The 16,153-nt window shown below is 31.1% G+C and overlaps 4 protein-coding genes across 6 annotated transcripts; 2 read left to right on the top strand and 2 right to left on the bottom strand.

Annotated features, from left to right (window-relative positions):
* On the top strand, window positions 1-2,495 carry LOC110608313 (DEAD-box ATP-dependent RNA helicase 47, mitochondrial). Of its 3 annotated transcripts, XM_043953919.1 has the most exons (3): window positions 1-159; window positions 436-2,241; window positions 2,330-2,495. In XM_043953919.1, exon 2 carries the CDS (start codon window positions 541-543, stop codon window positions 2,212-2,214), a length of 1,674 nt encoding a protein of 557 aa, XP_043809854.1. In that variant the 5' UTR covers window positions 1-159; window positions 436-540; the 3' UTR covers window positions 2,215-2,241; window positions 2,330-2,495. The 3 variants fall into 3 exon arrangements, with proteins under 3 accessions (XP_043809854.1, XP_043809853.1, XP_043809855.1); XM_043953918.1 differs by having other exon boundaries at window positions 436-2,495; XM_043953920.1 differs by having other exon boundaries at window positions 21-132; window positions 436-2,495.
* Window positions 2,496-2,631: 136 nt separating this feature from the next.
* Window positions 2,632-3,903, bottom strand: LOC110608314 (CASP-like protein 4A4). The gene is made up of 3 exons (XM_021747535.2): window positions 3,309-3,903; window positions 3,060-3,195; window positions 2,632-2,977 (listed from the first exon to the last, which is right to left on the bottom strand). Exons 1-3 carry the CDS (start codon window positions 3,593-3,595, stop codon window positions 2,810-2,812), a joined length of 591 nt encoding a protein of 196 aa, XP_021603227.2. The 5' UTR covers window positions 3,596-3,903; the 3' UTR covers window positions 2,632-2,809.
* Window positions 3,904-4,300: 397 nt separating this feature from the next.
* Window positions 4,301-7,793, bottom strand: LOC110609162 (bifunctional UDP-glucose 4-epimerase and UDP-xylose 4-epimerase 1). The gene is made up of 9 exons (XM_021748544.2): window positions 7,013-7,793; window positions 6,754-6,803; window positions 6,309-6,444; window positions 5,912-6,013; window positions 5,528-5,755; window positions 5,253-5,334; window positions 4,983-5,065; window positions 4,786-4,877; window positions 4,301-4,660 (listed from the first exon to the last, which is right to left on the bottom strand). The coding sequence occupies exons 1-9, from the start codon at window positions 7,199-7,201 to the stop codon at window positions 4,576-4,578; spliced, it is 1,047 nt and encodes a 348-aa protein (XP_021604236.2). The 5' UTR covers window positions 7,202-7,793; the 3' UTR covers window positions 4,301-4,575.
* A 5,596-nt stretch (window positions 7,794-13,389) lies between these two features.
* LOC110606753 (thaumatin-like protein) lies at window positions 13,390-14,262 on the top strand. Its single transcript, XM_021745731.2, has one exon. The coding sequence runs from the start codon at window positions 13,433-13,435 to the stop codon at window positions 14,102-14,104; it is 672 nt and encodes a 223-aa protein (XP_021601423.2). The 5' UTR covers window positions 13,390-13,432; the 3' UTR covers window positions 14,105-14,262.
* The last annotated feature ends 1,891 nt before the right edge of the window (window positions 14,263-16,153 follow it).

Genomic DNA, 16,153 nt, shown 5'->3' with positions numbered 1-16,153 from the left:
TTTTTTCGGAGAATTATTCGTGGTTGTTAATAGGGGTGCAACGTTGTGTTTTGCATATAAGGGTGAGAGCGCAAAACGACGGAGGCAGCTAGTAATCTAGTTTTCTTAGCTGGAGAAGCCACAAGCCAGAAGGCAAGTATAACGTTTCCGATTCACATGGTTCGTACTCAACTGCTTTCTTCTATCTGCTGATTTTTTTTGCAGCAATAACTCGCTCAGTGCAGCATAAAGTTCTTGGAACCATTATTTATGGCGAATCTCCATGCTTCACGTGTACTCCTTTTATAGTTATCGATCTGTGTTCGTTATCGATTAGAAGTTATCTTGTTTGCACACTGTTTGACGAAATGCCTCAACCACTTGCTATTTTTAAAAACTGCAGCCTTTTTCTTTTCTGACTTTCGATAATTGTTCTTTATGTCCTTGAAATTGCAGATTCAGGAGAAATTACGGTTTTTCCAGCAGCTTTGGTTCCTTATTACTTCGTGAGATTAACATTTATTGATTTATGATTTTTTGTTTGAATTCATATCTGCCATTATGCCGGCTTTAATATCAACGAGGTTGCTCATCCTTTTTGGAGAGTCATCGCGTGCGTCTAGGACAGCTTGGTGCCACCGCGGCTTGCGCTTTCTTACTCACGCTGGACGAGACCAGGGGCCACTTACTCTTGCAAGCCTGGGATTCAAGAGCGAGTTTGAAAGACCAGACAAGATCAAAACAAATAAACATGAAAAATTGAAGCTGAACTCAGCTATTGAAGTTCCCAAAAGTAAAGTGAAGGCAGTTGGAAGGAATGGAACTAGAGATGTTGGTGTTAAAAAATCCCTTGAAATAGAGTCAGCTCCATTTGCTGCAAAATCATTTTCTGAGCTTGGCCTCCCACCTTTATTGCTAGAAAGGTTGGAGAAGGAAGGCTTCCAAGTTCCAACAGAGGTTCAATCTGCAGCTATCCCCACTATTCTCAAGAATCATGATGTTGTCATACAATCTTATACGGGGTCAGGCAAAACGTTGGCTTATCTCCTTCCTATACTGTCTGAAGTCGGACCGTTTGCAAATAAATCTTTTAATGGTGATGAAGAATCTAGGAAGAAATCAGAGATAGATGCAGTTATTGTTGCTCCTTCTAGGGAGCTGGGTATGCAAATTGTAAGGGAGTTTGAGAAACTGCTGGGTCCGGCAAACAAGAAAGTTGTTCAGCAACTTGTTGGTGGTGCAAACCGATCAAGACAAGAAGAAGCTCTTAAGAAAAACAGGCCAGCAATTATTGTTGGTACGCCTGGACGGATTGCAGAGATTAGTGCTGCTGGGAAGCTTCACACCCATAATTGTCGTTATTTGGTTTTGGATGAAGTTGATGAGCTCCTTTCATTTAACTTCCGAGAAGACATGCACCGGATATTGGACCATGTAGGGAGGAGATCAGGTGCAAATCCTTCTGGACCAAAAAACCTGCTTGCCAGGCGGGCTGAGCGTCAGACAATCCTGGTATCTGCAACAGTTCCATTTTCGGTGATAAGGGCAGCTCGAAGTTGGGGATCCGATCCGCTCCTTGTGCAGGCTAAAAAAGTTACTCCACTTGAATCCCTACCTGCTCCCGGACCTGTTAACCTTTCAAGGCCTACATCCAGTTCAAGCTCGAACCAGAATTTGCAGCCTCAGGCAGCAATACAGAGTCTTCCTCCAGCTTTGAAACACTATTATTGCGTCGCAAGGTTACAACACAAGGTTGACACTTTGAGAAGATGTGTTCATGCACTTGATGCCAAGTCTGTGATAGCTTTCATGAACCACACTAAGCAACTAAAAGATGCTGTCTTTAAGTTGGAGGCTCGCGGGATAAAAGCTGCAGAATTACATGGAGATCTTGGCAAGCTTGCTAGGTCTACCATTCTAAAGAAATTTAAAAATGGAGAGGTGAGAGTTCTAGTAACAAATGAACTATCAGCAAGGGGTTTGGATGTTCCAGAATGCGATCTTGTTGTGAACCTGGGCTTGCCTACCGACTCAATTCATTACGCACATCGAGCTGGCAGGACTGGCAGGCTTGGCAGAAAGGGCACTGTAGTAACCATTTGTGAGGAGCCAGAGGTGTTTGTTGTGAAAAAGGTGCAAAAGCAGCTCGGGATTCCCATTCCTGCTTGTGAGTTTACAGAGGGCAAACTCGTAGGCGTGGAAGAAGAGAAGGAACCTTCAGAGTCTTTGAAATGATGATCTTATTTACTCATTACACCTATGGTGGTGATTTTAACCTTTTCTTTGCTTTTAAAGCACCTCTCTATATATAAATTTTAGGTTAAACCTGATGTTTGGATCTGAAATACAGTTTGTAGGTTGAAGTGTATTTTCAGAATGCTGGCATTCGCAAGGGAGGTAGTAAAGGAGACCCACAAGGCTACAATAACATTTTAAAATGCATGGATCAGCAGATGATCTCAACTAAATTTCCTGTACAATTTTCATAGTATTCTTCTTCTTCTTCTTCTTCTTCCTGGAAGTTCAATTCATTTGATTGCCTAGGAGAGATAAAAGATGCCCTATGCCAATCTGGAAATAAGGAAAAAGTGGCAAACTAGCTTCTGATCATATTAACATAGTCAATTAAATGTATGATATAAACATTGAAGGTAAAAAAGAAAGGAAGACAGAAAAAGATTTGATTAATTATATCAGATACAATTCAAGCAGATGCTCAATGTCATGTACATGATGCATTGCCAGAAAAAGGAGAAACATTATGCCCTGTTTTATATGCCAAGGCAGAGAGTTTGCTTGGAGGTTTTTGCATTGGAACCAAATATGTACATCACCATATGATTCTCTTACAAAGCTTGTAGCCTGATAAAATAGTACATGTAGCAGTAACTAGGAAAGCTGCAAATGACATCACCTTCCAGAGCAATGCAGTTTTGCTTATCTGTTGAGCATCCAATATTGCTACTGAACAAGATGAGATTAGAAGATATCCCAGCAACTGATACATGTACAGAAAATTAGCCTTTTTAATGATATTTCAGAAGAATATGGAATTTTTTAAGCTTGGAGGATACGGTTACCTGATCAAGTATAAAGCTCAAGTAATCAGAGATCAAGTCAGAGATGATCATGCCTCTGTGTTCCATATCACAAACACCTTTGAAGAGTTGGAGAGCGGAGTAAACAAAAACTAAAGTGTACACAATGAAACAATACCTACATAAAGAATTGAAGATGATCGGGTAATCTTTTGTGCACAAATAACTCCATCAATCTCAGAATATTAAAGCGAAGATTCCATTAGCCCTATAGTCTATGACTAAACTTACATCAACTCTGAGTATCCAGTGAAGCTAGAAGGCAGTTGACCTTTCTTCTTTGGCGATGAAGCAGCCAGTGACAGTGCAGAGACAAAGGAGAATATGAGTGCCAGGAATCGAAGAACTAGATTGGAATAATGAATGGAAGGCCTGGAGCTCCACCTTGTAGAGGCAACAGAGAAAGTGAAAGGCGAAGGGGTTGGAAAGGGTCTTTGAGTTAGAGAATTGACCGATACAGGGGACATACCAGCCATTGGTCTACAAGCAACAACTAGCACCTCCCCTTCTTGTTTCATTGTTCTGTTCAACTGCTCCTTTCTTCAAAAATGAAGTTGGGTTTATTTTCTTACCTTTTTCACAGTATATTTGATAACGTTTATGGAGCTTGCAGGAAAGAACCTTGGCAGTGATGGCAACTAAGTTTTGTCAAAACTTGGAAGAAAGAGGAGAAAAACTGTTTTGTGGAAAAGTCAAGTCCAATATCTTAATCCATGTAAGCATGAAAAGACAAACAGTGACATACTTAAGCTCGTGCTTTTATTGTAACCCAAAAACTTCTAAATTTAAAAACAAGAGTTAGGTGAGAGAAAGGGAAATGCACACGCCACCAGCTCGCGGGGTCAACTTTGATCTTTAATCTGTTTTGTATTTTTAAAAAGGTGAGAGACCCCTGAGGCTATTAAACAGAAAACAAGATGTGTTACTATTTATTATTTAGAAGAAAATAAATACATAAATAATTTATATGAAATAAAAATTTTAAGTATAAGAAGTTTATCTTCATCCTCCTGTATTTTCCCTTATTTTATACCAAATCATTATATATTGCTCCTATTTACTCCAATAACAAAACTTTTCCTGCCCGCTCAACAAAGTTAGAAAAAAAAAAAACAGGGCCTTCATAGATGCATTTGGCCTTTTTCTTCTTCTCTTTTGCCCAAAAGTATGAGCGGAAAGGAGCTATAGAATTAAACAAAATGGCTTCAAGATAGATCAGCATATGCACCTTTTTTGAAAGATAGTGAACAATCATCCCCATTAAGCCAGAAGGAAAAGAAAATTTTCAAATATGAAATGTGCTACCAGTTAACTATTTTCCGTTCAGGGAAATGGAGATGCTTATACATTTTGTTTCCCACGAATGAATCTACTAGAGTACAACAGAAGAAGGCTTTCAAGTCATAAAATGCATTAACATTTTGCTGTTGTTAGTTTAACCACTTAGTCATATCAGAGGGCAACATAAATGTGTAGTTTATAAACGTAAGGACGAAATTCAAGGCTTTGACTTGTAACCCCATGGATTATTGCTTGCCCATTTCCATTGGTCTCTGCACATCTCCTCGATACCATATTTGGCCCTGAAAATGTCATCAGATTAGCTATTAAGGACTGGAAAAGCTTTTCACATACATAAAGGGAACTTACAAAGAGGTATACTGAAATCATCAACAATTTGTTTAAAGTAACTGGATTTAGAACTTACTTCCAATCGAGTTCTTTCGCAGCTTTATCTGTGGAAGCATAAACAGCAGTAGCATCTCCGGGCCTTCTTGGACAGAGTTTGATAGGAATTTTCTGAAATTTTATTTTTCAAATAGATATCAAGTCCTATCCTATTTACTTGAGGAAAAATGTCAAGTAAAAAAAAAAAAGAAAAGGAAAGGAAGAAAGAAGAGTCACCTTGCCGGAAGCTTTTTCAAATGCGGCAACCATTTCAAGCACTGATGTTCCACGTCCTGTACCCAAGTTGTAGGCTACACAACCTAAATGCAAAAGTTCTACTTAGCAAATGCTGAGACTTGATTTATCAAAAATAAGCCAAGAAGTTGTGTTTGCTTAAAACAATGAAAAAACAAAGAATTGCTGTGTATAACTGTTACAACTGAAATCAATAAGCTTTTTACTGCAAGTTGATTAACATTCTAGCATAAGCATATAGAAAATGATCACCTATTTTCTCTGTGGTAAGAAGCTTCCGAAGCGCAGCAATGTGGCCATCTGCTAAGTCCATGACATGGATGTAGTCTCGGATCTATTCATTGACAACTATGAGGATATTTAGAAAACTATGTGATGAGTACTGAATAGGAGGAAACATATAATCCACATAAAAACATAACTGCTACAGAGACTTTGCCAAAGGTATTTCCATGCAAACATTATGGCAATTTCTAGTACTCAGCATTATCATGTGAAGAGAAAGATGTTTCTAAAAGAATGCATACCGCACTACCATCCTTTGTGGGATAATCATGACCAAATACATTGACTTCAGGCAACCTTCCAACAGCCACTTGTTGTATGTAAGGCATAAGATTGTTAGGAAGGCCCTTGGGATCTTCACCAAGTTTACCACTCTCATGAGCTCCTACAGGGTTGAAGTACCTCAGTAAAATGATTCTCCATTCTGGTTCTGCCTTTTGAATATCCCGAGAAATTTCTTCAAGGAAAAGCTGAAAAGGCAAAGTAGAAAAATATTAATTGGAAGGATAACTGGACCATTTGGAGTCAAGATAGCAGCGGTTTGATCCAATTTCAGAAATTCATTTTACACCTGGTAACAACTTAGACAACAAACAGTTATCAGTAATGGAGACAGCAATATATACCTTAGTCCTTCCGTAAGGGTTCATTGCCATTAACTGGAAGTCTTCAACACATGGAATTTTTTCCGGTTGCCCATAAACAGTTGCAGATGATGAGAATACCATCTGTTTTTTTGGGCCCATTACAAAATAAAAAGGGTTTAAAAAAATCTTTATTTTCAGTAGTAGAACAACTAGCTCATTTAAATAAATTCTCAGCCTCAACTGTCCAATTGTTAACAGACATGTGCACATAATCACATAAAGTTTAGAATATCATAGCTAAATGTTTCTGAAACCTACATATAGCATAAACGCTTAAATGTGAACTGAAAGTTGATCATCTTATACATAGGCATGGGTTAGTGTCAATAATCAGAAATAATTTTCAGAAAGTAAAAAAACTAAAACACTGATTTACCTTCTTACAGTTGTATTTTGCCATGACCTCATACAGGTTGATAGTGCCAATCAAATTATTGTCAAAATAACGACGAGGTTTTTCAACACTCTCCCCAACCGCCTTCAAGCCAGCAAAATGGATCACAGCATCAAATCTGTCATATTGTTAAATATCAGTAAGTTTCAAAGATGAAAAAGATAAAGAGAAAATTATTTCATCCATCATTAATTGCAAAAATCTGTTTTACTTCAACAAACAACAACTACATTAAATATTTAAGAAAATCTTGTATCTTTTGGTCTCCGGAAACCTAATATAATATTTGATATTTCAATCTCCAAGAAATAAACAAACAGGAAAGAAGATGAAGGAAATCAAATTCAATTCTTTTTAAAAAAATGCATCTCATGTTGAAGTTAGAAATCATAGGAAAAGGCAAAAAGCGTCGGTGAAATTCACTCACTTAGTTCGAGAAAACAACTTCTCCAAATCATCTCTGTTCCTAATATCACCCTGCAAACAGACCAAAATAACGAATTTCAGAGATGAAGAAAAGAGATGAAAATAAATCGCTGAATCTTGAAAATTGGAATCTAACAGCAGAAAACCTCCAGTGGTTTTGGCCTAGTATAATCGAAAAAGCACCCATTTCCAAAACTCAAAACACCAACAAACTGCAAGATTTCGACAAAGAAAATTACAATCAAGAAAGGCAAACATACCTTATTGAATTCTAGTTTCTGAGAAAGCTGTGGACCCACCAATTCCCTGACCCTATCAACAGCTTCAGTAACAGAATTATCAAGATTGTCAATGATAGAAACCCTAAAACCCTCTTTGAGAAGCTGCACTACAGTGTGGCTAGCAATGAACCCAGCCCCACCAGTTACAAGAATTGTTTGCTCAGCCATTATTGACGAAACAAAATGTCAAAGAAAGCTCAAGAAAAAGGGAAGATTTGAAGAAAGAAAGCAGTGAATATATGATTGAGAAGAAAAGGGTCGGTCGAAAGAAATTTGTAGTTTGAGCAAATCAAGGAGATTGTTGAATTGGATAAGAATGTTGTTAAGAAAAAAAGCAGCAGCAGCAGCAGCAGCTTGTTTGTTTTTTGGCGCGCTTCTTACAGTTTCCGTTAACGTTAATCCAATCGCGTACAAGGCGCGTGAACGACACAGTGTACTCATGGAAATTGTAACCCTCTAGGAGCTTAAGAACATGAGAGCTGAGGGTGAAGATGAAGAAGGAAGAGCAGCTAGCAATTTTGACAGATAAGTCGATTAAATTTTCAATTTACAAATTCATACTTGTGAATTGAAGAATAGTTAAGGTGTGGTTTCAAAAGATAGGACATCATTATTTGTAATGTTAGATGGAAGAGAGGATTGGATTTGAAATGGTCACTCCACCTCATGATCAAATCTGTAGGATTTGAAGAGAGATTTCAGGTCGGAGGATGCGTAGTGTTGCTTTTTCATGGGGGCAGTATGGATGAGAAGCACATGGGACTATGGACTACCAGTTTCGAACAAGATAGAACTTTCATGGGTTGTAAACTAATTGATAAATCATTTTAATAATATTTTATTAATGAAGTTATAATTAAATACATTATTTAATAAAAATTTGGTTAGTTCAATTAATCATGTTATTACATCTAATCAAATTGAGTATTGAATATTCAAAAATTAATATATTTATTATACACATGCTTACCTACAAATATTAAGAAATTAAGGATGTTTATCCTATTATTTAATATTAATACACATAGGCAGAGTACCTTTGATTTTGTCTTAATTAATTTCACTTATTTAACATATCATTTACTATTAAAATAAATCTTGCTAAGTAATTAAGGGTGTCTAACCTATTCTCTCATCAAAATAAACGTTGTTATACATGCAATTTAACTATATTGAATTTTAAAAAAATGTAAAAAAAATCTTAAAAATTAGAAAATTGAACAAAATCAAAGTCTTGGGGCTTTCCCTTTCGATAGATATAGATTTGTTTTATCTAAATTTATTTTTTCTAAATATGAAACTTCATTCATGCTATATATATCAATAATATATAAATAATAGAATTTGTTAAAATTATATAAGTGCATACAAAATTTAGAAAGATTTTATCTATTTAATTAATTAATCAATTTAACTAGACTGTAGAAAGTTTATCTATGAGATAAAAAGATTATAGTAAATCCTATTAAAATTCAAAATAGATTGGCAGATCCAAAGTTTAATATTGAATGCAGAATCCGACCAATCATAAATGATATGGAAAATCCACTTGAATGACTTGATAAGACCTGAGTAAAATAGAATATGCTACGTATTGATTGTCTTTCTAATATGTTACTGATATTATAAATACGCGTGTGATAGAATAGCTTAATATGATAAATACGATAAATAGGATAAGGACTAACCAGTTCCATTTTCATTAGCCAAACATCCATCACTAATAAATCACTTGATACACCCGCATAATTCAGATGGAACGTGACATAAAAGGTAATTTTGATGTAAATAACTTTAATAATTTTGATAAAATTTACTTTTAATTAAAAATCAATTCTTATAGGAATTTAAAAAAATTGAATTTTTATATTGTTGATTTTACTAAATATAAAAATTTATTTCTTTTAAATTTTTCAAAATTTAGCATTACGGCTAAAAGAATTTTTAGCTTTATAATTTGTTTAGTATGATTTACCTTAACTAAAATTAGATGTATATTATTTAATACCTGCTTTTTGGGTTGTAGGTGTAAAATTAACGGTTTAGATTGCATGAATAGAAATCTAACGATTAGTTGAACGTATTTTATTTTGTAGGAAAAATATTTATCAAGACAGTTTGTATAGATTTAATAATTTATATTTTATACTAAAATAAAATAATTAATTTCATAAGGCATTAATTTCAATATAAAAAATAAGTAAAAAATTTGCATATTTATATTTTATGTACATATATTTACAAATAATAAAAAAATTATAGATTTACAGTACACCTAATACAAAAATATTTGGCTATAAGCAATTTATTAGTGGTAATTATTTTCACAAAAATTTTTATTTATATTATAAATATATAAAATTTTACGTTTAAATTATGATATAAATTCAATCTAAATAGCGTCATAACTTTATTAATTTATTTAAAATTTTTAGTTTACCTATAAATAATTGATCAATAGAAGAATTTATACGGAATTAAGGTGGAATTATTATTGAAAAATTATTTTCGTTAGTATATTATTCAAAAATATTAAAAATTAATTTAAAAACAAATTTAACACTTTTTAGATATCAAAATTCTTAGATAATAATTTTTTTTTTTTATTTTTCCCCTCTAAATCTCAACTGCAAGCACAGCTAATTTAGCTAAGACCAGACGCAACCGTATTGGTCTTTGGCCCTATCACTTCCTTTAAATTCCACATATATGCGTAATTCTTCCGCCAAATTGGTACAATTGCTACACTTGTCACTCTAATTTCTATCCAACACATTATAAAATTCAACACTTATAAGATTTTTTTTATATATAAATATAAATATCTACTAAAAATATGTACAAAATTTTATTTTAAATGATAGGAAAAAATTCAAGTCATCTAGAGAAATCATTTATTGTTTTTGAAATGTATACTTCTTCTTTTACAACGCTAAGAATTAATTTTCCTTTAATTTGAAAAATAATATATTTTTAATTTTACAATAAAAACATTTTTTTTTCAAATATTCCTAAATTGTATTAGCCAAATATTTATGGGGTAAGACAAAGAGCATGATTTGCGGAAGAAGAGCCGATTATTAAAAAATTGACTTGAAGTCAATGCAGAAATTTAATCGCTTTACGTCATCAAATGGACCAGGTAAATCAATGCTGCCGCCTCATAATGATAAATCGGGAAGAATTTTCCACACGCCATCTCCGAGTTTTTCCATCGCATTTAAGGAAGAAAAAAAAAAAAAACTTATTTGAATACTTGTAAATTCAGATTAATAGGTCGATAGATTACACCCAATCTAAAATTTGAAATATTAAATAAAATAATTTAAAGAATATTATAATTTAAAATATTAAATAAAAAATTTAAAATTATTCTCAATAAAGTAAAAATAACATGTAAAATATCTTTTTTCGAAAGAGAATATATAATTAAATTAGCTTATTTTTAAATTTAAATTTGAATTCAATTATATTCTTGAGATAATAAGGCTCTATAATCTATAATAATCTGATTAAATCTAAACTAATTTCTCTGAAAATTTAAAATGACATAACAATAGCCTTAGCATCATTCTCAAAATGCATATGAGAAATATTATGGTCATGAAGTCAGAAAAGAGATTCCTGCCATACTAAAACTTCAGCCAGCTTTGATGGTAAAATAATTTCATAATAAAACTTATGTAAACTTAAACATAAAACAATAGTAGTGTATGTATTATATATCTTGAATTAATGTACACGGTTTAAGTAAATTTTTTATATGAAAAAGAAAATCTTAAATTAGATTTAATAATCGCTGATCTCTAACAGTCGAATTATAATCGAATTTTATAAAAATTATATTCAAAATCCATCAAAATCCACTATATAGATGATTCATTAGTGTGCAACTCTGTTTCCAATTGAACATGCCGGACTGACAGGGGTCCAAGACTCTTAAAGAGACTTAGCTCCTTTGACTTAATAGGAGAATATAGAAATAAATTCAACTATTTTATGACTCTAACAATACGAATGTCAAAATAGAATTAAATAACCACCTAATAATGGTGAGATAACAAGTATATCCATACTTATAGCTATGTATAACAGTAGCAAAGTAACAGTTATGCTCACGAGTGAAAAAAGGTTATTATATATAATAATAAATAAAATATATATTTATCTTTTATAAGAGAAGTGAAAAAAGTTTATTATATATAATAATAAATAATATATATATTTATCTTTTATAAAAGCTCCGCGAAAACCGGGCTAATCTTCATTTTAAAATATCTACGACCCTAGCGTGAGAGTGAGACTCTCATACCATCATAGCGATAGTGGAAACCTTACCAACGAGCTGAGACTGAACTTGTTCTATAGTGAAACACAAAAACCTTATTTTTTTCAAAATCTCAAATCATCAAAATTTATATATTATTCTAAAAGTAAAATTATAATGAAATTCACATAATAATTATAAACCAATCATAAATTTTTTTTGAAATGCAATCATAAAATTTTATATATTTATATATTAAATTTATATATATTTAATATAAAATTATAATTTATTTTAATTTTATTGACTAAAAAAATAACAAATTTTGTGATTTGTTACATTTATAATCTAAAATTTTAATTTTAAATAAAAACACTAATGTAATAATTTTTTAAATTAATTTTAGTCAAATTTAAATTAACTTATATATAATTATATATGTTATACATTATTATTTTTATTACATTATTAATTTAATTAATTGAAATTAAACCTTAATTAAAATTCTAAACTATTAATTATATAAAAATTTTAAATTATATAATTAAAATATTTAATTTTTTTATACTTAAATAAAAGGTAATTAGGAGTTTAAGATTTTAATCAAAATTTAATTTAAATTATTTATATGGTAAAAATAATAACACATGACACATCATGTGAACTAATTTAAATATGATCAAAATTAATTTAAAAAATTACTATAATTATAATAAATTTAAAAATTAGAACTTTTTAAAGTAAAATTAAAAATTTAGACTATAAATATAAAAATCTATAAAATTGAGATCTCTTTAAATTAATAAAACTTTATTTTAATTTGATAGCTAAAAAATAAGTAAATTCAAGTTTAATCTTATCGTCTCAGAGTTAACATAGTAAAAGAAAATGAATATTAATGTAATCAAAATATATATATATATATTACTAATTTTTATTTTAACAAAGTTTCGTATTTTGTAAATATTAATAAAAATGAATATAGTTAATTATACATTGATAATATATAAAAATATTTAATTAAAAAATGCCACCACTTCAAAATATATTAAAATATATTTTCACATTTTGTTAGAGTATTTAATACAGAGTTTTTTTTTTTTAATTTTCGGAACTTGATAAAAGAGTTTTTCTTTTTAAATGAGATTGAAATTTATCATATTTACTCAAATCCACTTATCATTATATTAAACCTGTGAGTTTCTTTTCCCTTTATTAGGGTTTTTTCTCTGCAAATTTCTTTCCCTTTTATTAGGGTTTTTTCTTGTAGAGACGGGTTATGGCTTTTTCTTTGGCTTATACTTTATTTTTTCTTTTTTATTTTTTTATTTTTACATTTTTTATTATTAAAAACTAATTTAAATGTCAGAAAATTTTTATAAAAAATCTCGGATAAATTTTTGATACTATTTTATTCATTTTATAAATTTTTATTTTTAAATGGCATCTGTAAAAAAAAAAAAAAAATTCTTTCATCATATATATATATATTTGATATTAATGGAGCTACTAAGTTAAGACTAGAAATCACACATGTATACAAGAATTGGCCTTATCGCTTCCTTTAAATTCCACCTATGAGCTAATTCGTTACTCCATATTGGTGCAATTGCTACACTTGTCACTCAAATTTCTATCCAAGACATTATAAAATTCAGTACATATAAGACTTTCTTTTTTTTTTTTAAGAAATATCCAATTAATATATATATATAAGCATTTAGTGTTTTTGAAATATATATTTTTTTTACAATATATGGAATATAAAAAATAATTAAATTGTTTGTAATTAAATCAACGTATGTACTATTTACTAAATAATATTTATCTAAATACAAATTTCTTAAAAGATAAATACACTAAAACAAAAAAATTCAACTCTGAATTCCTTGAATCTGGATGGATCGGGGCTACGTGGGATGTACAACTCCGTCTGTGGACTAGTATTCGATCAAAGTCAAGCCAAACCAAAATCATCATTTTCTATCATATTTTCCTAGTAACCAAACTGCTTCACGCAATCACATATTATCAAACTAAACTCAAAAGCCATCACCAACGGCTATATATATATCTCTTCACACTCCCTCATTACCACCACCACTCAACTCAACACAATCTCACTGCCCAAAATGAGCTCGTTTAACATTTCCTTCTTCCTTGTTGCGGCCCTTTATTACTTCACCTTTGCCCATGCAGCCACATTTGACATAACCAATAAATGCCCTTACACAGTCTGGGGAGCTGCCTCTCCTGGCGGTGGCAGGGAGCTCAAAACCGGTGAGACATGGACCATTACTGCTAATCCTGGCACTACTCAAGCACGCATCTGGGCTCGTACCAATTGTCAATTTGATGCTTCTGGGAAAGGTAAGTGCGAGACTGGTGATTGCAATGGACTTCTAGTTTGCCAAGGCTATGGTGCAGCTCCTAACACCTTAGCCGAATACGCACTCGACCAGTTTGAACGCCAAGATTTTATCGATATCTCTGTGATTGATGGGTTCAATGTTCCTATGGAGTTTAGTTCAGCTTCAGGAAGCTGCAGCAGAGTTATCAAATGCACTGCAGATATTATCGGACAGTGTCCTAATGAATTGAAGGTCCCTGGAGGGTGCAATGGTCCATGCCCTGTGTTTAAGACTGAGGAGCATTGTTGCAATTCTGGCAACTGTGGTCCTACAAATTTCTCAAAATATTTCAAGGATAGGTGCCCAGATGCTTATAGTTACCCTAAGGATGATCCTACAAGTTTGTTTACTTGCCCTACTGGAACTAACTACAAGGTTATATTCTGCCCTTGAAGCAAAGTGGAGTAATTGATGGAAGTATTTTATAGCAATACTATAATTTAGTAATAAGTGAGCTCAATATGTCTGGCTTCTTTAGCACATGCAGTATTGTGCAAATGTTTGTAATATTTGATCTTCAATAAATGCCTTGGAGAAGTGAATTTTACGAACGTCTTTTTCTAATTTGATCATCAATAATAAATTATCTCCCAATTTAAAAAAATATCATTTTTATTTTATTGATCTGTTCTTTACGTAATCTTATTAAAAAAAATAAAAGCTTTCCTTTGTTTTTTTATAAAAAAATTATTTTAAAAAATGAGTTAGAGAAAACACTTAAAGATTCTCGCAAAAGCTATACGTCTGCCTAGAAAAAGAAAAAACTGAACATTATATATATATTTTTTGACCTGTAAAAGAAGATTGCGTAGCAGCCAGCAAACTTTTTCAACAAGTTTAGTAATTTCGGTAAATGATATAATTGCCGATCTAATGTTAGTAACTTTTGGAGTCTAAACTTAGTTACCACATTTTGTAAGCTGATCGACTTGTCTAGAACATAGCGAAAAAATATATATTGAAAACGAGAGGATATAACTAATATAATGGCCACTGTAATTCAAATACTTCATGATAAATTATACTGTATTCCATAAAAAGTATTAGAAGTCACAACCGAGTAGATTCACATATAATAAAAGTAGTCATATATGCTAAGTTAACCGCTTACGATACAACTCGTGCCTCCCTTGTCTAACCGAAGAATACCAAATTGTTATAGCAATTCCATGCACAATCTTTTCTTTTCTATTTGAAGCAATCAATTAAAATATATTGCGATATAGCAATAAAATCAAGTTGAATCATATTATATCAACACATCATAATATGATATTATTGTTAAATTTTTTAATTAAGAATACATTTTTAAATCTGATGTTCTAAAATCCAATACGGTAGAATCAAAACTTATATTTTTCTAAGTTTGGTCTCATTGACTCATACCTTCATTTTTTTATTCTTTTCCTAATGACATGTAACCGTCGTCATGCATCTAAACGTACAGATAATATCTTTTTTCATTGTCAAACAACAATTTAATTTTTCTCAGCACCATATAGATACGATCTCGGATGTTCAAAAGTCTATTGCCCTGCGATCCATCAAATCGCTTGGACTGGACCTTCTATATATGGGCATGAGCCCTGCCTTGTTCGACCCATCCAAGCGAGTCCTAAGATGCGTATTGGAAACGGGCTTACGTATTGAATTTTGATTTTTTTCAACGTAAACTCAATCATAACTTAAATATCCATGTCTGGCGGTCATAAAGATTGATCCATTAAAAGAAAATTAAAATTTTATTAAATATAAATTAAACATATTTTAAGTATAAAAATTTCAAACTAATTAGTTTTAAGTGGACTTTTAGCATTTAAAGTAGTAAATTTTCAAAAATATAATCTTTTTGTCACTTATAGTCCCAATTTTTCTAAATAAAATCTTACCTAGAAAAATAATTACTTTAATTCACTATAACAGTTTAACGTTTTAACAACATGTCTTATATGTTATTAAAAAATTAAAATAAACTATTAAAGAAAATTATCAGCACTTATCTAGTGACATAAATATATCCATATAATTTAAAATTTTTAACAACACTTTCACACTGATATATAATACTATTCTGTATAATATTATATATAAATTATTTTATTTTAATTAATATTTGAATATATTATTTTGATGTTATTTACTGCATTGATATAATTATGAAATAATATTAAAAAATATTTTTGAAATCTAGATTCATGCTAGTATTATAAGAAATAAATTTAGAATCACTATAATAAACTTAAGCTTTAACAACATTTTTTGAAGTACTTGATAAGTTTTATAAAATAATACTAAAAAAATAACATTAAAATAATTCATTTCAATATCAATATATATAAAATAATTTTGGGCTTTTTACCAATTTAGGAAGGGGAGGCTTTTAATACGTGGATTTGGGGTTAAAAGAAAAATATTTGTGGATTTGGGACTGGGGTGTCAGGT

The sequence above is a fragment of the Manihot esculenta genome, chromosome 2 (assembly GCF_001659605.2).
Source record: "Manihot esculenta cultivar AM560-2 chromosome 2, M.esculenta_v8, whole genome shotgun sequence".
In the NCBI taxonomy this organism is placed as follows: Eukaryota; Viridiplantae; Streptophyta; class Magnoliopsida; order Malpighiales; family Euphorbiaceae; genus Manihot; species Manihot esculenta.
Note: the sequence above shows the minus strand (reverse complement) of the source record. Positions and strands in the feature narration are given on the sequence as shown.